Below are 26,834 nucleotides of genomic sequence, written 5' to 3'. Positions count from 1 at the left end.
CTGTTTATCTAAATTTTGTTAAGACTGCTTATTCTGGGTTTTTTTTTTGTTTTTTTTTTTTTGCCAAAACTGGATGAAAAGATTAAAAAAATTCATTGCAAATGGAGGGTTGAAAAACTTTTGAGATTCCCTGGATCAGCTTGCACCTTTCTTCATGCTTTTTGATCACTTCGGCAGCAGAGAGGCCAAACACAATCACAACCTAAGCCCTGGAAGAAATATAAAACAAATCATATGCACGTTGCAAACAATGAATAGTGACCTGTGCAAAAGAAACAGCTATTTAAAGCAGATTTTTCTCACAAGAAGAAACTGCAGATAAACCATTCCTCATACTTTCACAAATTGGCAGAACAATCTAACATATAGTCTGACAATTCAAAATTATGAAAATCTACCTATCAATAATTTTTCATCCTTAACAAAAACAGTAGGTTTAGAATTAACTAAGTGCTTTGCAACAATGGGAAAAACTAAAGCTATAGCTGTAGGGTCAGGTTTGGGAACAGTGAATAAAAGTTTAAAAGACTGATGAACTTTATACATCATACCTGCCTTTTTAGGGCCAGCTGGCTAACTATTAGGAAAATTACAGGTAGTAAACACACCCATCCATCCTCTAAACCAGACAAAACAGAAAGAATTGGTGTAGATACTGCAGAAACTTTCTGTAACAACTAATGGTATATTCTGAGGTACTGAGAAACCTCAGTGTTCTCCCACTGAAAACACTGGCACATTCTATCAACAGTCTCAGGAAAAGAGAAAACTCCACAGTGATATCATTGTTGGAGCCTTCCTGTGTCCTGACAGAGTGCTCTTCAAACTATCTGGAGATATTCAGAGCTAAGTATATTTTTCTGGCACTTCAGAGTTGTGCACTGTTAATTGTTGCTCGACTAATTGTATATCATTGCTGGCTGACTTCATAGTGGTGCACTGTTATTTTTGCTTCACTGTATAGTTTTCAGATCTCTGCTGAAGGTGTTGGTTTTCCCCTACTCACCCTCCCTATTCCTGTCTTGTTGCAGTTGCCCGCCACACTGTAGATTTGAACTGGGACACTCCCCCAGTCCCATCTCTTTACCTCATTCTACCTCATAAGACTCCTTCTGCACTTGTTTTTAGTCATTTTTAATTTAATACCATTTTTTAAACTGTTTGGTCTAACATTGCTAAATACTCAAGTGTGCTAGCTTGCACTGCATTTGAATTGTTTTTACTGCTGTTTTAGCTACTTTTCTGTACAAAAATAATCTAAGCTCGTTTCCTACCTTTCCTGTAACTAGTGTAGTCTAGATTCAGACTTGCTGTATCCAGGACTGTATGTAAGCTTCTGAGTCCGCCAAGCTTTCTGTGTTGGAGGGAAGCCTTCTAGCTTATCAGTGGGAGTGGTAAACACTAGGCAACCTATCTACCACATAAGGAATGGTTCTGGTCAAGAAACTGTAGTTATTGGCCGTTTGGGCAGTTTTTCCATCTCTCTCAATTTTCTGATTTAAAAGCCCACATTAGCACTTGTTTCCCCCCTTTCCTGTAACTAGTTTAGTCCGGATACAGATTCTTAGTTTTAGCACTTGAATTTGCTTATTCGCGATCAGCACTTGTTCAGAACTTGTTGTAAGCACTAAATAACCTACTAATTACTACAGCACTCAACCTTCCTCATTACCTAGAGGAAAACAGTTTTGGAACTTACTTTCCTCACTTGCTTAGAGGAAAAAAGGGTCTTGTACTCACCTTCCTCACTTATCTAGAAAAAAATAGTTTTTTATTCAGGCATGTCCAAGGGTCAGCTCCCAGTGTTCTCTCCTATCTGATGAATCTGGGCATCTTGGGGCAATGTAGAAATTGCCTCATGTACACACATACAACCCTCTGCTCCTAACACCCAACACTACAACCTGTGAGAGATGCACTTATCTAGCTAAACTGGAGGTAAAGCTCTCTCCAACCAAGACAGAACTTGGCAGTCAAGAGAAGGTAAACACTTGCACCACACCACACTCATCACAATCTCATTAAATCTACACCACCAAATAGAAACACAAAAACATTTGCGGAGGCTCTCAATAATAATCTGCTCAAGCAACAGAGACCTCCAAAGCAGAAATGCAAGCAACCTCCACCCCCCAACACAACCCAAATGACACATCCTGGAGACTCAGTGTGCCACTCAACCACAGCCAATAAGGCAAAACGTACCCAACACACTACTCATAGGTGACTCTATAGTCAGGCACACTGATGTCCCACTCACCAGGATAAACAAGGAGAAGGTAACTGTCAGCTGCCTGTCGGGTGCCAGGATCCGCCACATAACCCACGCACTCAGGTCACTCCACAACAAGTACAAATATGACTCTGTCATTGTCCATGTTAGTGTGAACGACTGGGGACACACATCCCTGGACTACATGAAAAGAGACATGGAAGTGCTCTCCGATCTTGTAGCCCAGGCAGGTATGAACCTAGCCCTGAGTAGCATTCTGCCATCACCCAGAATGATACCGCAGTACAAGGACAAAATGATTGACTTCAACAATTGGCTATGCTTCTGATGTCATTCTAAAGGGATCCAGTATCTGTCTGCCTGGGATGACATGGTCGACAGACCATGATGCTTTGCCAGAGATGGCCTGCACCTGTCACCCCTGGGATTCCGGATACTGGCTAAGGTTCTTGCCGACCATATAGTGCCCTTTTAGGCAAGGTTCAAATGACAAACTCACCACCGTAACAGGAACAGGCAAGCAAAAACTGAGGGTGATGCTACTCAATGCTAGAAGTCTAAATCTCAAAATGCACTCACTCAAGGCACTCCTTAAAATGGAAAATACCGATATCTGTGCAGTGACTAAGACCTGGTCCAAAGCTCCAGAGAGCACCCCTGCACTACCAGGCTATAACTCATACCATACTTTTCAGCCATGTAACCTGGACTGGAACACCAAAGGCGGAGGTGTGTTCATATTCATTAAGGATATCCACACCTCCAGGCTAGTTGCTCAGCATAATGCAGCAGAGATTATCCCAGTGCAACTAACTCTGGGAAAATTGCAATCCAAATTGTAGCTTGCTACAGATCCCCCACCATGCCCCAGGATTCCCACTCCTCTTTTCTTGATGTACTGGAAAATATTAGGGTTCAACCAAACACCCTAATAATGGGCGATTTCAACTACCCCACCATTAACTGGGAAAACTACTCATGTACCAACTCCTTTGCTCAACGCTTTCTGGAATTCATAAACCCCAATGCCCTGGATCAATTTATCCACACCACCACCACCTGGGGCAACAATATCCTAGATCTAGTCATTACCAACATGAGTGACCGGTGTTCCACACCTGAAGTCAACGCCTCATTGGTCCAATCCAACCATAAGCCAATTACCCTAGATATCCACATCCGGCCACCACCTCCCATTAAGGAAACCACAGTAAAAAACTTCTCTAAAGCCAACTTCATGCTTCTTAAGACAGAAGTGGTGAACTTCATGATACCAATGCAGATGGACAATACAGTTACGACTACTGAATCCTACACAATTGCAATTTATAAGCACTTACACGAGTGCTATCCCAAACAGAACCAAGACGCTATCCTCCAAAAAAAAAAAAAAAAAAGACAATCTGGTGGTCCCCTGCCATAAACAAACTGTACAACAGAAGGAAGAAACTGTTGCAAAAGAGAGTAAAATTCCATGAGTGGAGGAGCTCCCTGGTAAGCCTCAGTAAGAAGCTGTGATCCCTGATAAAATCCTCCAAAGCTAGTTACGAAACCAAAATCGCCACTGATTCTAAAGACAACCACAAGGCATTCTACAGCTATGTCAAGAATCTCAATGGCAACACTCAGATCTGCTCTGAGTTACAGCACAATGGCACTAAATATACAGACCCAACTGATATTGCCAACATCCTGGCAGATAGGTTCAGTGCTAACTTTACCTCACTCTCACCCCCCAAAGAGCCCATCTCTATACCGGAAAAATGCAAAATTCCTGTAATCACGGCTGCACAGGTAAAAACCACACTCTCCAAAGCCAAGAACACAGCATCCATGGGACCAGACAACATCCCAGGTTGCATTCTACACGAACTACAGAACGAACTGGCACCCCACCCAAGTACCATGTTCAATCATAGCCTCACCTCAGGCTTTGTGCCAAATGAATGGCGCACAGCAACGGTTATCCCACTCCACAAAGGGGGAGCCACCACAGACCCTGGGAACTACCACTCCATCAGCCTGACGAGCCTGGTCTGCAAGGCCATGGAACTTATAAACAAAGACATTGGTAATCTCCAAACTCTGGATCCCACCCAGTTCGGGTTTGTAAAATGCAGATTATGTCTCCTAAACCTGACAGACCTCTTTGAAGCAGTCACCAAAGCCGTAGACGAGGGTAAGGTGGTTCACACAGCTCATCTAGATCTTGCCAAGGCTTTCGACACCATCCCCCACTCTGGAATTATAGATAAACTCACTAAACTAGGTATAAATCCCTATGTCACAAGATGGGTTGCCAACTGGCTCACTGACAGAACCCACACTGTAAAAGTAGCAGACTCCAAATTCGACTTCAGACCAGTGACAAGTGCAGTACCACAATGTTCAGTCCTGGGTCCTCTCCTGTTTGGTATCTACTTCTCTGAAGTACAGGCTAACACAGAAGTTCACAGATGACTGCAAACTAGGAGCCATAATCGAAACTCCTAACAATGTGGACATCCTGCAAAAGCGCCTCACTGAGACAGATACCTGGTATCAAAGCCATGGCCTCAAGCTCAATGCCAAAAAGTGCAACGTCATCCTCTTTGGTAAACTCTGTACCCATGAACTACAACATAGGCGGTAGTATACTTAACACCGAAAGTGTGATAAGAGACCTTGAGACACAGGCGGACAGTGGTCTCTCCTTTGATAATCACAGTAGTCAGGAAATCCTTCTACCAGGCACAATCACAAAAGGTTTCTCATCCAGAAAAAAGAGGTCATTGTTCCCCTCTACTCATCACTCATTAGACCCATTATAGAGTACAATGCCCCATTTGGTATGTACCTCACAAGACATCTACAATAACTGGAAAGGCCGCAGAAATACCTCACAAGAAGTCCCAATACCTCCGAGCTACACGCTCTAGGGACCTAAACCTTGTCACCACAATAAAGAGAAAGTACAGTTTTGTACCTACCATAAATGTAGATGTTTGAGTGTTCACACTGATGCAGTCATCACACTTGGGTTATCCTGCCATCAGGCGGTCGCGCAGTCGGCCTGAGTTCCAAAGTCTTGGTCCGGCGTCGGTTGCTATCGCTTCTTCCCTGACGTCAGTGCGCCAGGGGTATACAAGATGCATCCGACGCCATTTTCTTCAGTTTCTCTTGCCCCAGATGTCAGGTGCCCCCAAGTAGGTAGGCAATACATATTGCTAATCACAAATATACATATAAAATAAAAACAATACCTTCAGTTACCAGCAAATACACCCCAAAGGTTGTATAGGACAGAAAGGTATAGATAAGTCCAGCTATTACAGAGGGGATGGAGGGAGGGTAACCTGGACTGCAGCAGTGTGAACACTCGAGCATCTACATTTATGGTAGGTACAAAACTGTACTATGTTCGTGTTACACTGCTGCAGTCATCACACTTTGGTAGAATCCCAAAGCTAAGGTTGGGTGGCTGGTCTATAAAGAGTTAGGATTGGCTATGAGGCCCTGCAGAACTGCAGTGGCAAATCCTGCTCTGGATTTAGAGTAAAGAGGCAGGTGGTAATGCTTGGTAAAGGTGTGCACTGAACTCCAAGTTGCAGCCTCCAAAATTTCCTTGGTAGGTGCTCCTCTGAGAAAGGCTGTTGCCCTGGTGGAATGTGGTCTGTTATTTGGGACTGAATTTCCCTGATGTGTGTAGCAGTACCGAATACAGTGTCCTATCCATTTGGATATAGTCTGCTTTGAGAAAGCCTTGCCCTGTGATCCTGCAGCATATGCCACAAACAGTTGCTCAGTTTTCCTGAAAGCTTTTGTTTTGTCCAAGAAGAAGCGTAGCTGCCTGTGTATGTCCAAAGAATGCAGAAGTTTCTCCCCTTTATTCTGGGGGTTTGGATAAAAGGTTGGCAAATGGATGGTTTGGTTAAGAGCCACACTAGATACCACCTTTGGCATAAAGGTAGGGTTTGTCCTTGAAGATACCCTGTCCTGATGAAAAATTGTAAAAGGTTCCACTGCCATTAATGCCTGTAGCTCTGAGACTCTTCGTGCTGAAGTTACTGCCAGGAGCAGAGCTGTTTTCCATGATAAAATTTTTAGATCGGCTGTATTGGCCGGCTCAGAAGGTGGTAGGGTCAGTTTTTCCAAAACAAAATTGAGGTCCCAAGTTGGTGTTGGTGCTCTCCGGGGTAGTCTTATGTTTTTAGCCCCTCTGAGGTACTGCTTTAGCAAGGGATGAGAGAATAAAGGAGGATCCATGTTGTAATGTGCTGAAATAGCAGAGGCGTGGATCTTAATTGATGAGAAAGACAGGCCTCTGTCCAGCATCTCAGTTAAGTATTGTAAAATCTGAGGAATGTTTGGAACAAGGGGGTCAAGGCTTTGAGCATGGTTCCAGGTGCAGAATCTCTTCCATTTTTCTGAGTAAGCTTTCCTGGTGCTAGGCCTCCTGGCCTCCAAAATGACATCCATAACAGCTTTAGAGAGAGGTGTTGCCTGTTTGGCTAATGTATCTGCCATGCAGCCAGGTTTAGGGTTTTGAGCTGACTGTGCAGGATCTGATTGTTTTGTTGAGTCAGAAGGTGTGGAATTTGAAGCAAAATCCATGGTGGTCCCTGAGCCAAGTTCCTTAAGATAGGGTACCAGTGCTGGTATGGCCAGTCTGGAGCAATCAGGAGCATTTGTGTTTTTTCTTGTCTGGCTTTTAGGAGTACCTTTGAAAGGAGAGGCAGTGGTGGGAAGGCATAAACTTTTAGGCTTTTACAGTTGAACAGAAGGGCATCTTAAAACCTGGTTGCCTCATGGTTTTGGCGTCTTTTCAGGCTTGTTGGCTGTTGGTGAAGCACCCACCAAGAGGAGAAAACAATGAGAGAAGAAAGGAGCCACTTTTGAGACTAAGTATTTTTCCTCTGTTTATTTGCTAAGTTTTTCTGCATAGCCGCCTATTTTGAGCATTTTCTGGCTTGTTAAATTTGATTTCTGCATTAGTAACTGTATTTAGAGCACAACCTAGAGCTGTTTACTGAATTTCCTGTTTGCACTTATTTTTAAAATCGTTTTTTCTCAAAACTTGCATTTTATCTGTCTTTGGCCTAGCACTCTTGTGTGGGGTCATTTACTGCACTGTTATAACTTGTTGATACTTGTTAACCTCTGCTATCTCTGAAAAAAACAAACAAAAACAAAAAAATCTTGCTTTTTTCCCCACTTTTCTGAGATTTAAAAAAGTTCAGTTACAGGCTTGCTGTTCTTGAACTGTTTGTAAGTTTCTGTGAGGCCATTTTTTGCTTGGGCTAAAGGAAAGTCTCTCTGTTGATCACTGGCAGTGAAAAACATTGAGCAGCCTGCCTGCCCCTGTGGGAGTGGTTACTGACTTGAAACTGTAGTTTTATTGGACATTCTGGGTCAATTCCAAAACTCCTTCATCTTCCTCTCTTAAAACCCTCTTTTGCGTGGTTTTGCGCGTTTTTTGAGCATAGCGCAACAACGGGCAGCGCCGCCTAATTGGGTTTAAACTATTCCTAGCTCCACAAAGTCTGCTCTTCACTTTTTCCCTTAGAACTGCTCTATCTCTCAATTTAAACACCATATTCTCATTCTAAGGCCCTTCACTGGTCCAATTAAGTAATCATACAAGTTAGCACTATTAAACCATAAGCACTACTTACTCTTATACTCTCTACGATTACCCTGTCCTCTATTGGTCCGTCTTAAATTCAGTTTCCCTATTACTCTAGCATGTCCAAAGGTCAGTCAATGGTTTCCTCTCCAGTCCAGCTGGTGAATCAGGGAATTTTGAGGCAATGTTACAACTGTCTCATGTACACAGACAACCCTCTCCTCCTCCAAACAGGTTCAAATATATGTGAGAGATGCAACTATTTAGCCAAACTGGAGGCTGAGCTCTCTCATCTCAAAACTGGTGTAACCAGTCAGGAGGAGAAGGTAACCTCACACAACACAATTCTAGTATCACATAGTCCCACCACATCAGCGAACCAAACACATAAATACACAAAAACATACTCGGAGGCTCTAAATAAAAATCTACCTAAGCAACAGAGACCTCCAAAGCAGACATCCAAGCAAACGCTACCTCAAAACAAAACACACACAACACATAACCCACAAAGTCGGTGTGCCAAGCAGCCACAGCCCTTAAGGCTGAATAACACACCTGATACTCTTGTTATAGGTGACTCTATTGTCAGACACACTGACGTCCCGCTCACCAGGCTGAATAAAGAGAAGGTCACAGTGAGCTGCCTGTCGGGTGCTAAGATCCGACACATAACGCAAGCACTCAGGTCACTCCAAAGCAAATACAAATATGACTCAGTCATTGTACATGCTGGTGTGAATGACCTGAGACGTACCTCCCTGGACTACATGAAAAGAGACATAGAGGAGCTCTCTGATCATGTAGCCCAGGCTGGTATGACCCTGACCTTGAGCAGCATCTTACCCTCACCTAGAATGATGCCACAGTACAAAGACAAAATGATCGATTTTAACAATTGGCTAAAATTTTGGTGTCATTCAAAGGGGATCCAGTGTCTGTCAGCCTGGGATGACATGCTCGACAAGCCACGTTGCTTTGCTAGGGACGGCTTGCACCGGTCACCACTGGGCTTTCGGATATTGGCAAAGGCTCTTGCCACCCCCATAGTGCCTTTTTTAGGCAAGGCTCAAAAGTCAAAGCCACCCCCATAGACAGCACAAGGAACAAGAAACTAAGGGTAATGCTGCTAAACGCCAGAAGTCTTAACCGCAAGATACACGCACTCGAAGCTCTCCTCAGTATGGAGAACATCGATATCTGTGCAGTGACAGAAACCTGGTTCAAGGCTCCAGAGAGCACCCCAGCACTACCAGGCTATACCTCATATCATGCTTTTCGGCCCCAAAACCCGGACCGAACCACAAAAGGAGGGGGAGTTTCCATATTTATCAAGGATATCCATACCTCCAGGTTAGTGGCATTGCACGAAGTATCGGAGACCATCCATGTGCAACTAACAGTGGGCAAGACTGCTTTTCAGTTTATAGCATCCTACAGACTACCCTCTCAAAGTCAGGAATCCCATTCGGCTTTCCTGAAAACATTGGAGAACATTAAGATCTCTCCGAACACCATTATATTGGGCGACTTCAACTATCCAAACATCGACTGGAAGCACTACTCAAGCCCCAGCACCTTAGCCCAAAGATTCCTGGAAATTATAAACTCAAATGCTATGGAACAACTAGTCACCACTCCCACAAGAGGGGACAACATACTAGACCTGATCATTACCAACATGGGGACTCTATGCTCCACACCACAAGTATATCCCTCATTGGTAAGATCAGACCATAAATTAATTTCACTGGATGTCCACATCCGACCCCACCCCAGCCCAGAAAACCACATTGAAAAACTTCTCAAAAGCGAACTTCTCACTTCTCAAAACCGAAGTGGAATCCTTCAAGGCCCCAGGGCCAGTGGAAACTACAGCCCAAACTGCAGAATCCTATATAAATGCATTCTACGGACATCTCCAGGAATGCATGGATCATGCTATCCCAAACAAAACCAAGACCCAATCATCCAAAGGCAGGCGTCCAGTCTGGTGGACCCCTGCCATAAATAAACTGTACAACAGAAGGAGGAAGCTACTACATGATAGAGCAAAATCCCTAATAGGGAAGGCATCTCTGATCAGTACTAGCAAAAATTACGATCCCTCATAAAATCCTCCAAGGCCAGCTTGAGAGAAAAATTGCACAGGACACCAAAGACAATCATAAGGCTTTTTTCAGTTATGTTAGAAACCTGGGATGCAACTCCCAGACTTGTTCTGAGTTGATTCTAAGCGACAAAAAATACACTGAACCCACAGACATCGCCAATATCCTGGCAGACAGGTTCAGTGCAAACTTCTCCAACCCTCCCCCCCAAAAGAGCAAGTATCTATCCCGGCAGAGGGCTGCCTCCCAAACATCTCAGATGCTCAGGTGAAGGCTGCCCTCTCCAAAACAAAAAACACTGCTTCCATGGGACCAGATGGCGTCCCAGGTTGCGTCTACATGAACTACAAGAGGAACTAATCCCTCAAATAAAACAGCTATACAATCTCAGCCTCACTACAGGATATATGCCCACAGAATGGCGTACAGCAACAGTGGTCCCACTCCACAAAGGTGGAGCCTCTACGGACCCTGGAAACTATCGCCCCATAAGCCTGACTAGCTTAGTCTGCAAGGCTATGGAGAGGATCATCATGGAGCTCATAAACAAAGACATTGGGGACCTACAGAAACTAGATCCTACCCAGTTCGGCTTTGTCAAGGGCAGATCCTGCCTTTTGAACCTGGTTGACTTCTTTGAAACAGTCACCAAAGCCATAGATGAAGGGAAGGTAGTCCACACAGCCTATCTGGACCTTGCAAAGGCATATGACACAATACCCCACTCGGGCATCATAGATAAGCTATCCAGCTTAAATATAAACCCCTATGTCACAAGATGGGTCGCAAACTGGCTCAAAGACAGAACCCACAGAGTGAGAGTTGCTGGAGCCATGTCAGACTCGAAACCGGTCACAAGTGGCATCCCACAGGGTTCTGTCCTGGGACCACTCTTGTTCGGTATATACTTTTCCGAGGTACAGGGAAACGTGGGAGGACTATGGCTCACCAAGTTCGCAGACGACTGCAAACTGGGCCATAATCAACTCTCCAGCTGACACAAACATCCTTCAAAAGGTCTCACAGAGACAGATAACTGGTGCCAGCGCCATGGTTTAAAGCTAAATGACAAAAAATGTATAGTCATACCCTTTGGCAAAAACAATGTGCCCACAAATTACCACATAGGCGGAAACCCATTAAGTACAGAGAAAGTTATTAGGGACCTGGGGACCCAAGTTGATAGCAATCTCTCCTTTGAAAACCATATTGCCAAAGTGGTTAGAAAGACCTTCTACATAGCCCACCTCATCACGAAGGGTTTCACATCTAGATAAAGAGAGGTAATCGTGCCCCTTTATTCATCCCTCATCAGGCCCATCATAGAATACAATGCCCCTTTTGGGATGTACCTTACCCGACACCTACAGCAATTAGAAAGACCCCAAAAGTATCTCACCAAGAGGATCAAGGGTCTCAAACAGATGCCATATGCTGCTCGGTTAAAAAAACTCCAGCTCTACTCAGTTGCATACCGCCTACTGCGAGGAGATCTATGCCTGACATACAAAGCTATGTCAAATCCAGAATTAATGGACATGCTCCACCTCAGTAAATCTAAATTCCTTAGAGCCACACGCTCGAGGGACTTGAACCTCAGCACAGAAATAAATAGAACTTACTGGAGGGACAGGTTCATAACCCAGAGGCTCCCTTCGCTCTGGAATAGAATTCCAGTTCATGTGAGGCAGAGCACCTCACTGAATCTCTTCAAGAAGAATCTCGATAAGTGGATGGGGGATCGTAGGTTTGTCCCAGGGATTACTCCCGTGTCACTATTAGACAGAGGCACAGTAAACTAAACCTTAAAAAGGGCATAGTATACTCAAATTAAGGGGTGGCGTAAGCAATACAGAATCGGGCTAGGCTTATAATTGCCCCAGGGCAGATAGCCTAGTATGAACCTATGAACCTATGCTTGTTTGTGATAAGTCCTTGTGCAGAATTTTTGTAGTTGGCAATTCAGTGGGGAGGCAAAAAGATCTATGTCTGGGCATCCCCATTTTTGTGTAACCATGCTGAAGATTTGCGGATTCAATTTCCATTCGTGAGGGTCCATGATATTTCTGCTTAGATCATCTGGCAGAGTATTTTTCTTTCCTGGCAGGAGTTGTGCTTGCAGGTGAACTTGGAACGTTAGAGTTGAGTTCCACAAGGTCATGGCTTGCCTGCATAGGGGATAAGAATGAGTGCCCCCTTGCTTGTTTATGTACCACATTACTGTAGTGTTGTCTGTCTTTAGTAATAGTTGTCCTGGATGTAGAAGGTCCTTGAAAGCTGTTAGGGCATTTTGAACAGCCAACATCTCTTTTTGATTGATGTGAAGATGCATCTGGTCTGTGGTCCACTTGCCCTGAATGCATTTTCCTGCCATGTGTGCTCCCCAGGCGTAATCCGAAGCATCTGTTGTTAGGGTTTGCCTGGCTGTGGGTTGGGTAAAAGGCTGACCCTTGTTTGGGTGACATGCCTGTGCCCACCATCGAAACTCCTGTTGTAGGCAGGGAATCATTGGTATTACTGCTTCTAAACTGTGAGAGTGTTGAGACCAAACACTTTTTAGGTACCATTGTAATTTCCTCATATGCAGTCTGGCATATGGTATTAGTAGTATGCAGGATGCCATGAATCCCAGGGCCTGCAGAATTTTTCTTGCAGGGAGATGGGACTTTTTTGCCAGTAACTGAAAATATTGAGTTAGTTGAACTTGTTTGTCTGGCGTGAGGTAAGCCATCTGGGCCGTTGTATTTAAGCTGGCACCCAGGAATATAATCTGTTGCGAGGGCACTAGTTTTGACTTCTTTTCGTTTACTGTGTACCCTAGAGAAATTAGCAACCTTTTTACAAACGCCAGATGCTGTAGAAGAATGTCCTTTGTCTCTGCTTGAATGAGGCAGTCGTCCAGGTATGGGTATATTTGAATTCCTTTTTGTCTGCAAAACGTAATTACTGGTGCCAGGCACTTTGTGAAGACCCTGGGTGAAGTAGATAAGCCAAAGGGCAGTGCAGAGAATTGGTAGTGCATTGTACCAGCTTTGAATCTGAGGTATCTTCTGCAATTTTGTCTTATAGGGACATGCAGGTATGCCTCTTTGAGGTCCAGAGTAACAAGCCAAGCCTTCTTGCCCAGCATGGGTAGAAGCTGCTGTAACGTCAACATTTTCAATTTCGGAATATCCAGGTAAGTATTCAGAATTGAAAGGTCTATTATGGGCCTCCAGGCCTTGTCCTTTCTGGGGACCAGGAAGAGCCTTGAGTAAAATCCTTGTTCTTGTTCCTGTTGTGGTACTTTTTGAATAGCTCTCATGTCCATGAGGGCTGAAATTTGCTTTTGTGCCTCTGCCCATTGATTTTGTGGCAGGTCTGGCATTCCTTTTAGCCTTGGTAAAGTATGAAAGTGGAATCTGTAACCTTTGGACACAATTCAGAACCCATTTGTCTTGGGTGATTGTTTGCCAGTTTTGAGAAAAAAGTGCTAGTTTCCCCCCTAAGGGGGCTTCCAAAAGGGACGTGCTTGGCGTACGAAGAGAAAAGTCATTGTGACTGTTTCCTGTAAGGTTGAGATTTGCCCTCACCTCCTTTTGGGGTTGAGGTGCCCCACTGTCGTTGTCTGTTTGAGCCTTGGGGTTGAGATCTGCCTCTTGGGCATCTGTATCTGCCTCTCTGTGGCCTGTCTGACACTGGAAAGGACCAATTCTTTGTTGGCCAATTTCTGCTAAAGCGAGGTGGCTGTACCTGTAAGAAATCCTTGACTGTTTTGCATAGATTTTAGCTTTATCCTCCATTTTCTTTAACACCTCTTCTGCCTTAATACCAAACAAGGTATCATGCTGTAAAGGAGCATCCAATAATTTTGGCTTAACATGATCAGGTAAACTCTGTTTTTTTAACCAAGCATGTCTTCGAATAACTGAATCTGTAACTGCGTCTCTACAAGAGGCCTCTAAAGAATCAAAACCACATTGCAGAGTATGTTTTCCCACCTGTTCAACTGCATGCAATAAATCCTGCATTTCTTTACAATCAGGGGCTTCTGAGCTTACAATCATTTTCTGTTTTAACTGAGCCATTAAATATTGTTGGTACTTAAGCATGTGAAACTGGCAATTTAAAGCTCTTACTGCTAAAGTTGCAGACGTGTATACTTTCTTCCCCCATCTATCCAAAGCTCTGGAATCTCTGTCAGAGGGTACTGGATTTTTTGCAATTGAAGCCTTAACCCCTTTTGGGCCCTGGGAAATAGTTTCTGGATCAGCAGAAGGGTTTTTGTAAAGAAACTTGTGAGAGTCAGGGACTCTATAATACCTATCTGGCTTGGCAGGGGGCAAAGAGTCAGGAGATAGGCTGGATTCAGAGAACACATCATCCACAATATCTAGCACAGGCGGAATAGCCAGGGGCCTGTGCTGAGGCAATAAGAGGAAATCCCTGAGCCTTTTCTTGGATTCTAAGTAATCCTGACTTTCCCAATGGAAATGCTCCCTCATGGTATGTAAAGTTTCCCCAAAAGAATAATCCTCAGGAGGAGAGGCTGAAGGGATAGATTCTTCAGCATCAGAGTCCTCATAGGGGGGTAGAGAGTATCCCTGGTCTGAAGAGGAATCAGAGGAAATGGAAACCTGATCAGAGGAGTCATAGTCTGTATCCTGCCTAGGCCTTTTCTCTGGAGGGGGATGGGAACCCCTGATTAGAGTAATGAGGTCTTTGGCCATTTTAAGCATCTGTTTCTTAGGCATGGAGGACTGTCCAGAAGAATGCTGTACTTGTTTCTTTGTCTTTAATGGTACCTTTGTCTTGGCTGTTGTTTTAATGGTAAGTTGTGAAGGTCTGAAAACACTCTCAGAAGCCGATGCCTGCTCAGAGGCTCTGGACCCATCTGAGGGATTAGTTTCCGTAGGCCCAATACCTTGAGTTTCCAGAGGCCTAGCTGTCTCCATGTGGGAGTCGGAAGCGGTCTGTGGCTCTGACGTAGCGGGTATCAGGAGCTGCGAATGCGCCTCACTGAGAACCGGCGACTGGCCTAGAAGAGGTTTTGTCGTCGGTTTTGGACCTCGGATGCCTGTCTTTATCCTTGTCTTTGCGTTTTTTCAGTATTGTGGTCGTCGGCTGATCCGACGGCATAGTATAATTGAACCTTCGTCCAAAGTAGTGTAAAGCAAAATCAAAACGTCTTTTTATAGTGCGTTTGTTAAATCTAGCACAAAACCGACAACTAGTGATGTTGTGATCAGGGCCTAGGCATGGAATACAGTAAGAGTGGAAGTCCTTATGAGGTATTTGCTTCCCACAAGAAATACAATTATTAACTTTTTCTGACATCGGTCTGAGGCAAGAAAAAAATTTCCCCAATGGGGTACTTAGCTTTATTGAAGACTTTGGATCTGAAATTTGACTTCGAAAATCTCAGGAGTCGGCCGACCGGCACTTGCGAACTGCTTCTGCTTCGGGCACCGCACGGCAAGAAAGACTGAAGAAAATGGCGTTGGATGCATCTTATATACCCCTGGCGCACTGACGTCAGGGAAGAAGCGACAGCAACTGACGCCGGACCAAGACTTTGGAACTCAGGCCGACTGCGGGACCGCCTGACGGCAGGATAACCCAAGTGTGATGACTACAGCAGTGTAACACGATGATCATCATGCCAGAGGAATAGATTCCTGTCCCAGAGACTTCCCATACTCTGGAATGAACGGGTACCTGTCAAATCTTCGAACTCTCAAAATTTCAAACGTTACATGGTCGAGACCAAACGTTCAAAATTTTGAGTGCTCGAAGACAGACTTTCAACGGCACTGTACTGTGCAGACAGGGATAATTTCCCTTTTCTGCACTGAAGTGCAGTCTCGGAGTTGGTATATTTAAGTAGGGGGGGTGCAGGGGGGCTTGCCCTCCTACCTACACTGTTCAAGTGTTTTTTTCTGTGTTTTCTTTTTTTTTTTTATGTTCGAACATCCAAATGTCAAACATTTGGTCTCGACCATGTAATGTTCGACATTTTGGATGTTCGAACATTTAACATAGACCCGAATAAACTACCTATCTATATCAAACAAAGCTCTTCATTAGTACTCTTCAAGAAAAATCTTGATGATTGGATGTGAAATAGGAAATTCACCCCGGGGATCACTTCTGTGGCTCTGTTCAACAATGGCACAGGAAAATAATTTTCTTGGGTGGCAAAAGTCAGGGTACCTTTTTGGCTGGTCTTGTATAGGCCCTAGGGCCGATAGCCTAGTACCTACCTATGAACCTATGTGAGAATCAGAAACTGAGCTCTCTTCTGTGTCTCAATCAGAAATTTAAAGAAAAACCCTGTACTAATCCCTGCAACTAACTGTTAAAATTCAGAATCTTGAATCTCTTCAGGAAAAATGAATCCCCTTTTCCTTTTACCAGAAACTACTTTACAAGAAGGATCAAAAGCCTGAATTAAACCCTGAGTCAGACACAGTTATACTGTCAAATGAAATTTGAAGAGAAGTAGATACATGCTTAGTTTTCTGTTTCTTTTTGACATGAAAAAAATGGTGCCAACTACATTACTAATGGCAACAGCTGCATCCCCAGAGATGGGCACAGCATTCTGACACAACAGAGAAATCCTTCCTCTCCCAGGATCAACAAGAGTGGCTCTCCCTTGCCCACTGAGGGGACTCCAGTAGCTGCAGAAGATGTGGCTTAACCCCTAGTCCATAGTGACTGTAGGTCCTACACCAGAAGGATCCATGGTCTGAGATGCAACAAATGGCCAACTGCAGCTGAGGCAAACTGCTAGTCTGCTGTGGTGGCAAAGGCTGTTTGCTTAACTCTTTCTTTTGTGGATGGAAGAAGGTCTTAACATGGAACCAGTAGTCTATTCCATCATTAAAGTGGAACATGGTGTCTCTCCCAGAGAAGATAAGCAGCAGCTGCTGATACACATTACCAATTCACATAGGTTACCTTTGGACAGGAAAAAAAAGCACAATAAAAAACACTTTAAAACACTATGCCAGCCTCTCAAAAAAAAAAAATAAATAAAATTTCTCCACAGAAAAAAAAAGTATGTTGCGACAGTCCATTAACACACAACACCCATAGCTTTACAAAAACTTTCTTGAAGAGGAAAATAATAAAACAAAACTAAGAAAGTGGAAGTTTTTTCCCCCAAAAGGAATGTATTTGTCTAGCAAAGGAAAGCTGACTGTTGATGCTCAAAAGCTTCACAGGAGTACACTCTTTGGCAGCTGTAAAGCTCTGAAGAGCTTTGCTCCCAAACTTGTCTTTTACTCATTTCAGCTTGAGATATCAGAGTTTGGCCACGTGGAAGGTGGTGTGAACCTTTAGAAACTGACTGGCTGTTATATTCTTGGCAAGATATAACCATGTAGCTAAGGTTACTGCAGCAGTCATCAATATGATGAACATTTATATTTCTTAGGTGTCAAACATGAGGATTTTCAAAAACTTAAGTTAGGAATATGATCCAAACATAGTGTGGTTAACAAGGAATGAAATGAAAAGTATGCGTGGAGTTCAACCTTCTAACACGGCACAAGAATGCTACAGCATATGCCAGCATTTAACTTGCACACCATTTGTTGGGGCAAAAGCCAGGTCTAAGAACTGATGTGACAGGACTTTCATGAAGGATAACCCAGCTGCTGCCAAATGAAAAGTACCCACTCAATGGAAAAGTAAACTTTTCAGATGTTATTTGGGAAAAATTATGACATGCATATTACACGGGTTTATAAGGCTTTTTATTTCATAATATCCTGTCCTTACCCAAATTTTATTTTGGTAGCCACACGAATTACTGAAGGGCTGCTTGCTAAATTTTCACGACCACTTAAGGTATCCACCAAAAAAATACGGCGCGTCAGAAGCCATTGGTTCATATCATCACCTTCAGAAAGAGAGAAAATATCTTAGAGAAACGGCCTAAAAACAAATAGTCATGAAATGCATGAAAATATATGTAAAACTGTTTAAAGCTTAAAGACCAAATAAAGTCAGTGTTAAATACTCTTACTACAACAGCAGACCTCTGAAGAGAGCAGACTGAACTGAAGACACACCTAAATGATCCTTTTTTAATTATAAGTGTGAATTTTCATTACTTAAAAATGACTATGTAATATCAATAATGATGACAATGGGGGCGTTTCTTGTTCTGATGGACAATGAAGTATACATCAAGATGTCACAAGTAGTTCCAGAGACAAATTTTTATAGAGATTACAAAAAAAAGTAGATATTGACTGAGCATAGAGAAAGACAATATTTTGTAATAGTGTTTTTACATAGTGACATTTCTCACCAGCTGTTTATGTCAGTGGAAAAAGCGAGGATATCAGTGATATTTGGTGTACCAAAGCTATACAAGGATATCAACAACCTCTCTCTATGGCAAACAGTAGTGGCAGCAGGATCCACATTCAAACCATTAACTATTTTTGTTGAAAGCAAAATTGAGGAATTGGTTAAACAGGCAAAATCTTGGGACACTTAAAGAACCACTAGAAATATATACCAGGTAAAATGAAAGAATTCCCTACGCTTAGTCCAATTTAAGTGCCTTCAAATTTAGGAAATATTTCTCAACTTCTTCCAGAATATTTGTTGTAAGTAATCCTCTAGAGATGCACCCAAATTTGGGCCTACCTGCAAATCTAAGAAGATGACTGAAGATGAATCAGGCTTTTATCCTTATATGCTACAATAACTCAACACAGAGTTGGTGCTGAATAGCTGAATTACATTTGATGCACAGTAGTAAAAGGTCTTATAAAGAAGTTCAACTGCCAAGAGGATGTACAGATGCAATTTTAACTTTTTTGTCTTTCAAATGAGGTTTCACCACCAAGCAGTTGCTATGGACGTGGCAGTAGTGCCAAGTTATGCTCATTTTATTTGTTTTGTTTTTTTTTTTGCATTTTATGTGTTAACAGGCAAGTCCATTGAACACATCTCCCTTTTTAGGAGAAAATCTGAACACTGCCTGATTAAATACCATGCTTATGCACACACTTCACATGTCTGGTAAACACAGGCTGACAGACCTTAACCATGGACTACATATGATTATCAATACCTCAAAGACTTTAATGTAAAATGAGTAGTCCAAATACAGGCTTTGCTGTATTCTGGACTTCTGGAAAGTTCCTGTGTTGCCCATTTCCTTTCTTGGATAAAGGGAGGCTTCTTTGTTCACCAGTGGCAGTGGGGAGCTTAGAACAGCCTATCTATCCCTGGAGGAGTGTTCCCAGCACAAGAATCTGGTAGTCTATTGGCTGTTTTGGGCCAATTTCTAGCTCTTTCAAGTCCCCCCTATATAAAACCCGCTGTAGCGCGGCTTTGTGCGATTTTGCGCATACAGCAGCATCAGGCAACGCCTCTTATTTGGGTTTAAACCATTCTCGGCTCCACAAAGTCTGCTCTTCACTTTTTCCCTTAGAACTGATCTAGTTCTCATAATAAACACCCTATTCCTACTCTAAAGCCTGGCACTTGCTCACTAAAGCAATTATATAAGTCAGCACTAAAAAATTAAAAGCACTACACCCTCACAAACTCCCCTTAAGTACCTTGTTCCCCATTGGCCCTTTTTTCAATTATAAAGGAATTCCCAGTACTATTCTAGCATGTCCAAAGGTCAGTTGTCAATCTCCTCTCCAGTCCAGCTGGTGAATCTGGGAATCTTGAGGCAATGTTACAACTGCCTCATGTACACAGACAACCCTCTCCTCCTCCCAACAAATTCCAACACATGTGAGAGATGCAACCATATAGCCAAACTGGAGGCTAAGCTGTCTCAACTCAGTACTGGCGTAACCAGTCAGGAGGAGAAGGAAACCACACTCACTACAATTCCAGTCTCAGATAGACCTACCACGACAGCAAACCAAACACAAACACACAAAAACATACTCGGAGGCTCTAAATAAAAATCTGCCTAAGCAAGAGAGACCTCCAAAGCAGACACCCAAGCAACCGCTACACCAAAACAAAACATGTGCAACACATAGCTCACAAAGCCAGTGTGCCGAACAGTCACAGCCCTTAAGGCTAAACAACACACCTGATACACTTGTAATAGGTGACTCTATCGTCAGGCACACTGACGTCCCGCTCACCAGGCTGAACAAGGAGAAGGTCACGGTGAGTTGCCTGTCGGGCGCTAGGATCCGCCACATAACACAGGCACTCAGGTCACTTCAAGGCAAGTACAAATATGACTCAGTCATTGTCCATGCTGGTGTGAATGACCTGAGATGTACCTCCCTGGACTACATGAAAAGAGACATAGAGGAGCTCTCTGAGCATGTAGCCCAGGCCGATATGACTCTGACCTTGAGTAGCATTTTACCCTCACCAAGAATGATGCCACAATATGAAGACAAGATGATCAATTTCAACAATTGGCTTAAGTATTGGTGTCATTCAAAGGGGATCAAATGCCTGTCAGCCTGGGATGACATGCTCGACAAGCCACGATGCTTCGCTAGGGACGGCTTGCACCTGTCACCCCTTGGCTTTCGGATATTGGCAAAGGCTCTTGCCACCCCCATAGTGCCTTTTTTAGGCAAGGCTCAAAAGACAAACCCACCTCCATAGGTATCACAAGGGATAAGAAACTAAGAGTAATGCTACTCAATGCCAGAAGTCTAAACCTCAAGATGCACGCACTCAAAACTCTCCTTAGAGAACATCAATATCTGTGCAGTAACAGAAACCTGGTTCAAGGCTCCCGAGAGCACCCCAGCACTACCCGGTTATACCTCATACCATGTTTTTTGGCCCTAAAACTTGGACCGAACCACAAAAGGAGGGGAAGTATCAATATTCGTCAAAGATACCCACACCTTCAGGTTGGTGGCACGAAGCATCAGAGACTATCCATGTGCAACTAACAGTGGGTAAAACTGTCTTCCAGTTTATAGCCTGCTACAGACCACCCTCCCAAACCCAGGAACCCCACTCGGCCTTCCTGAGAACACTGGAAAATATGAAGGTCTCTCCAAACACCATTATATTGGGCGACTTCAACTACCCAAACATAGACTGGGAGCATTACTCTAGCTCCAACACCCTAGCCAAAAGGTTCCTAGAATTTATAAACTCAAATGCTATGGAACAACTTGTTACCACTCCCACAAGAAGGGAAAACATACTGGACCTGATCACCACCAAGATGGGGACTCTATGCTCCAGACCAGAAGTGTATCCCTCACTGGTAAGATCAGACCATAAACTAATCTCACCAGATATTCACATCCCGATCCCAGCCCCTGCCCAGAAAACCACAGTGAAACACTTCTCTAAAGCAAATTTCACACTCCTCAAAACTGAGGTGGAATCCTTCAAAGCCCCCGGGCCTGTGGAAAATACGTCCCAGACCACAGAATCCTTTATAAACGCATTCTATGAACACCTTCAGGAATGCATGGATCATGCAATCCCAAACAAAACCAAGACCCAATCCTCCAAAGGCAGGCGTCCTGTCTGGTGGACCCCAGCCATAATCAAACTATACAATAGAAGGAGGAAGCTACTACATGACAGAGCAAAATCACAAAAAGGGAAGGCATCTCTGATCAGTATTAGCAAAAAACTACGGGCACTCATAAAATCGTCTAAGGCCAGCTTCGAGAGAAAAATTGCACAGGACACTAAGGATAATCACAAGGCTTTCTTTAGTTATGTTAGGAAACTGGGTGGGAATTCCCAGATATGCTCAGAATTAGTCCAAAATGACAAAAAATACACCGAACCCACAGACACTGCCAACATCCTAGCTGACAGGTTCAGCGCAAACTTCTCCCCCCCCCTTCCCCACCAAAAGGGCAAATATCTATCCCAGCAGAGTGCTGCCCCCCCTGACATCTCAGATGCTCAGGTAAGAGCCGCCCTCTCCAAAGCAAAAAACACAGCATCAATGGGACCAGACGGTGTCCCGGGCTGTGTCCTACACGAACTCCAAGAAGAACTAAACCTAAACAAAAAATTACTGTTCAGTCTCAGCCTTACTACAGGATATGTACCCAAAGAGTGGTGTACAGCAACAGTGGTCCCTCTCCACAAAGGTGGTGCCTCAACGGATCCTGGAAACTATCGGCCCATAAGCCTGACCAGCTTGGTCTGCAAAGCTATGGAAAGGATCATCATGGACCTCATAAATAAAGATATTGGGGACCTACAGACACTGGATCCTACCCAGTTCGGCTTTGTTAAGGGCAGATCCTGCCTCTTAAACCTGGTCGATTTCTTTGAAACAGTCACCAAAGCCATTTAAGAGGGGAAGGTGGTCCACACAGCCTACCTGGACCTCGCAAAAGCCTTCGATACAATACCCCACTCGGGCATTATAGATAAGCTCACAAGCTTAAATATAAACCCCTATGTCACTAGATGGGTTGCACACTGGTTCAAGGACAGAACCCACACGGTTAGAATTGCTGGAGCCATGTCAGACTCCAAACCAGTTACAAGTGGTGTCCCACAAGGCTCAGTCCTGGGACCTCTCTTGTTCGGTATATATTTCTCGGAGGTACAGGCCAACACGGAAGGACTGTGTCTGACCAAGTCCGCAGATGACTGCAAACTGGGCGCCATAATCGACTCTCCAGTCGACACAAGCATCCTCCAAAAGGGCCTCATAGAAACAGACAACTGGTGCCAGAGCCATGGCCTCAAGCTAAACTCCAAAAAGTGTATAGTCATCACCTTCGGCAAAAACAAAGTGCCCACAAATTACCACATAGATGGTAATCCATTAAGTACGGAAGAAGTAATTAGGGACCTGGGGACCCAAGTTGATAGCAATCTCTCATTCGACAACCACGTGGCCAAAGTGGTTAGAAAAACATTTTATACAGCCCACCTAATCATGAAGGGATTCACATCTAGATCATGGGAGGTCATCGTGCTTCTTTACTCATCCCTCATCAGGCCCATAATTGAGTACAATGCCCCTTTTGGGATGTACCTTACCAGACACCTGCAGCAACTGGAAAGCCCCACAAGTACCTCACCAAGAGGATCAAAGGGCTCAAACAGATGCCATATGCTGCCCGGTTAAAGAAACTCCAGCTCTACTCAGTGGCATACCGCCTGCTCAGAGGCGATCTGTGCCTGACGTATAAAGCCATGTCCAACCCGGAATTAATGGACATGCTGCACCTCAGAAAATCCAAACCCAATCGAGCTACGCGCTCGAGAGACTTGAACCTCAGCAGTGAAATAAATAGGACATGCTGGAGGGGCAGATTCATAACCCAGAGGCTCCCTTCACTCTGGAATAAAATCCCAGTCCAGGTTAGGCAGAGTCCCTCATTGACTCTCTTCAAGCGGAATCTTGATGAGTGGATGGGAGATCATAGATTTACTCCGGGTATCACTCCTGTGTCACTGTTAGACAGAGGCACAGTATACTAACCTCGAAAAAAGGCATAGCAAAATTAATTTAAAATGGGTGGCAAAAGCCAAACACACTGTGGCTAGGCTTGTAAATGCCCTAGGGCAGATAGCCTAGTATGAACCTATGAACCTATTCTTAATTGAATACTAACTTTTTGGGAAAATAAGTACATTTATGAGAGCAAATGGTTTAAACATGTCACAAATTATGGACTCCCCCCCCCCCCCCAAAAAAAAATTCTGTTTATTGATTAAAACTCCGAGTACAACACATGGCTTACTCAAAAAAATAAACTAGAAATAAAGCCATCTCAACAACAAATGAAAATAGATACCAAATGACAAAACTGTATATTTTGAGTTCATATTGAAAGCAGCACAACAGTGTTCTGCAACACAGTTAATCCACGGAGACCACTTCAGTATTGCTTTCTTTTTCAAAACAGGATCTGGTGATGGCCTCTCCATTCATTAAACACAGAAGGGTCTTGCAGGGGATGAGGATGATGGATTTCCTATGCTTGGTAATTTAATACCTTTGCTACAATGTAAAGGCAATTTAATAATCTAAACTCAGGTGAACCCAAAGAAAAAAACAGATAAATTACCTAAAAGAATCACACTCATTAACTTTTATCCTACCTGGCTGTAACCTGTCACAGACCTCTGCTTAAGGTTAGATAATGAACAGCATCCCCAAAACAAATTAATCCAATCACCAATATCCCCCAATAAACAGAACCAACATGAAGGAGATGCAATGGAAGCATCCTCCTAGTTAACCTAAATGGCATATAAAAATATTTAAACTGGCAGTGTCATTCAAGGAAATGAAATCTGCATGAATGATTGGCATATTTGGGTATTAACAAAAACGTACTCCATGTTAAATTGATAAGTTTCACATGAAAGCGGGATAATCACAGTATAGTACATTTATTAGAGTAGCTCTAGGAGAAAGCTGTATTTTGTAAATTACACTAACCACATCAACATCTTTCCTTTTCAGTATTAAGCAACCTATTGTTTTTTTTAGCTTTTTTTGGCAACTTTATATACATGCCCAGTTTCCCTGGAAGAAGTCAGAATTTAACACTAAATTCATGACAGTTTACAGGACAGCATCCAGCAAGCATTTGCTCCCAACAAAATCAGACTGGAACATGCCCCCAAAAAATGGGAATTCCTACAACCAATTATTTGTAGCAGTGTTTATAAAACCTTGGGCCTCCGCCCTAGTCCAGAGGGGGCTAGTTCTTTGAATTTACAAATTCTCCAAATAGCTTAATTTTAGAGACCAATACATACAATTCCAAGTCTGACGAGCTAAGGCCACCCCAGGAAGGACAGGAGGGAAAGATGCTGCTACTGCCACCTTTAATTTTCCTACAACCTGAATAAAGTCCCTAAAATAAGATTTCAGCTTGGTCCAAAACTGAAGGGGAGCCAAACCAAGGAAGACCTCAGGAAGCATAAAGAACTACTGGATATATCAAGTGAATGCAACAATTCTCTGTGCTTTGTCTAAAAATAATTGCCTTCCAATCTAGGAAATATTTCTTAAGTTCTTCCAGAATATTTTTATAAGTATCCTCTACAGATATATCCAAATTTGGACCTAAACGCAAACCCAAGTACATGACTGACAAAGAAACTGTAAGGAATGTCCAGCACTACTCAAAGGGAGCAGTTATAATTTATGTTGACTACTATAGTTTTCATTTCATCAATTTAATACCTTGAGTATGAGACAAATAAGGTATGGTTCTTAAATAAGTAAGGTAAGTGCGCTTCAGGCTGGATCATGAATACAAGAAGGTCAACAGTGTACAAACTGAGCTTATGTTCTATTTCCCCTGCTGTATAACAAGTTAGTCTTGGCAGTCTTAAATGGGCTGCCAAGATTTCCAAACACACACACATTATATATATATATATATATATATATATATATATATATATATATATATATATATATATACACACACACACACACACATATATATATATACACATATATATATATATATATATATATATATATATATATATATATATATATATATATATATATATATATATATATTTTTTTTAATTTGTCCTTTGATAACAGGAAAAAGTCAACTGAGCCAATAGCCCATTTCAGTGGAGGCCCCCAGGGAGAAAAGCTTCTCAATAGATTCAAAAATATTTAGTAGTTGAATAACTATATACATGGAAAGGAAGCCCCGCAACAGATTAAATATTTTACAATCAGTTGGGGAGAAAGGGAACTATATGGTAAACAGTAGGACAGACAGCAGACAACCCTGCTCGATCTTTCTGCAAATCAACAAAGGTCGATATTGTGAAGCATTTAGCTTTACCTGAGTGGTGGAACCTAAATATAACCTCTGCAATAGACTGAAGAAAAGAAAAGGAAGTTTTAAATAAGTAAGAATTTTCCACAAATATATCCACTGACCGTGTGTGTGAAAGGCTTTTTCTGTAGCTAAGCTAGAAAACAGCAGGATGTAGTGCAACAGGAAGCATTTTCTACTATTAAAAAGTTCTAAAAGACTATCAAAACATGGTTCTACCTACAACAAAACCAATTTGATTAGTCTTTTAGCCAAAATGGCCATAAATAACTTATAATAAGAAGTTATGTACCTACCATAACGTTCCATGTTAGTTGTCTTCTTCTCGCCTTCTTTCTTGCTGGATGGGTTCGGAGCCGATCCTCGGCTCCAACAATACTAAAGCTCGAGAGCTAATTCCACCGGCTCGAGGCTCCCCTATATCCCACAATGCTAGGCGGTAACTACTCAGATCTCGTTTGATAGCTATACCAAGCAATCCTAGTCTCCATAGAATGGAGTAGGGAAACCCACCTCAAAACAATCTGCGTAAAAAGTATCGCAGACCTCAGAAAGGATAAAAGAGGTGGAAGAACGTGTGGGAATGACGACTTCCAGAGGAAGAACACAAACTGAATTCCTGTCGGTCTGTCCAGGCTTGGGGGAAGGAGGGTGGGACGCAAGAAAGAAGGCGAGAAGAAGACAACTAACATGGAACGTTATGGTAGGTACATAACTTCTTAATGTTAAGTTGTCAATCTCGCTTTCATTCTTGCTGGATGGGACCGAGTCCCTAGCACCTTATCCCGGGTGGCCTATCGGAACAGACTCTTGAGAACAGTGGAACCAAAACTGGCACGGCTTCTAGAAACCATGTCCAATTTGTAATGTGAAATGAATGTATGAGGAGAAGCCCAGGTGGCTGCTGCACAAATGGAATCTATTGGCAGCCTATCCTGAAAAGCTACGGAAGTAGCTAATGCCCTAGTTGAATGAGCTCTAGGTCTTGAGGGTAGTTTTTGATGTCTGATCTCATAGATGAAGGTAATTGTAGAGGTGAGCCATCTAGAGAGAGATACTTTAGTAACTGCAAGGCCCAATTTCCCTTCCGCATATGACAGAAACAACTGATTAGATTTCCTGAA

The 26,834-nt window shown here is 43.1% G+C and overlaps 1 protein-coding gene across 1 annotated transcript in view; it reads right to left on the bottom strand.

The window, feature by feature from the left end:
• TMEM67 (transmembrane protein 67) overlaps window positions 1-26,834 on the bottom strand; it is a 4,866,727-nt gene that overhangs the window by 2,958,044 nt on the left and 1,881,849 nt on the right. The window contains exon 11 of the mRNA XM_044066290.1: window positions 17,717-17,837. Within this exon, the coding sequence (XP_043922225.1) occupies window positions 17,717-17,837 (121 nt within the window). The remainder of the gene's footprint in view (window positions 1-17,716; window positions 17,838-26,834) is intronic.

Source organism: Protopterus annectens, chromosome 3.part1, assembly GCF_019279795.1.
Source record: "Protopterus annectens isolate FY-2018-M chromosome 3.part1, PAN1.0, whole genome shotgun sequence".
Lineage (NCBI taxonomy): Eukaryota > Metazoa > Chordata > Ceratodontiformes > Protopteridae > Protopterus > Protopterus annectens.
Note: the sequence above shows the minus strand (reverse complement) of the source record. Positions and strands in the feature narration are given on the sequence as shown.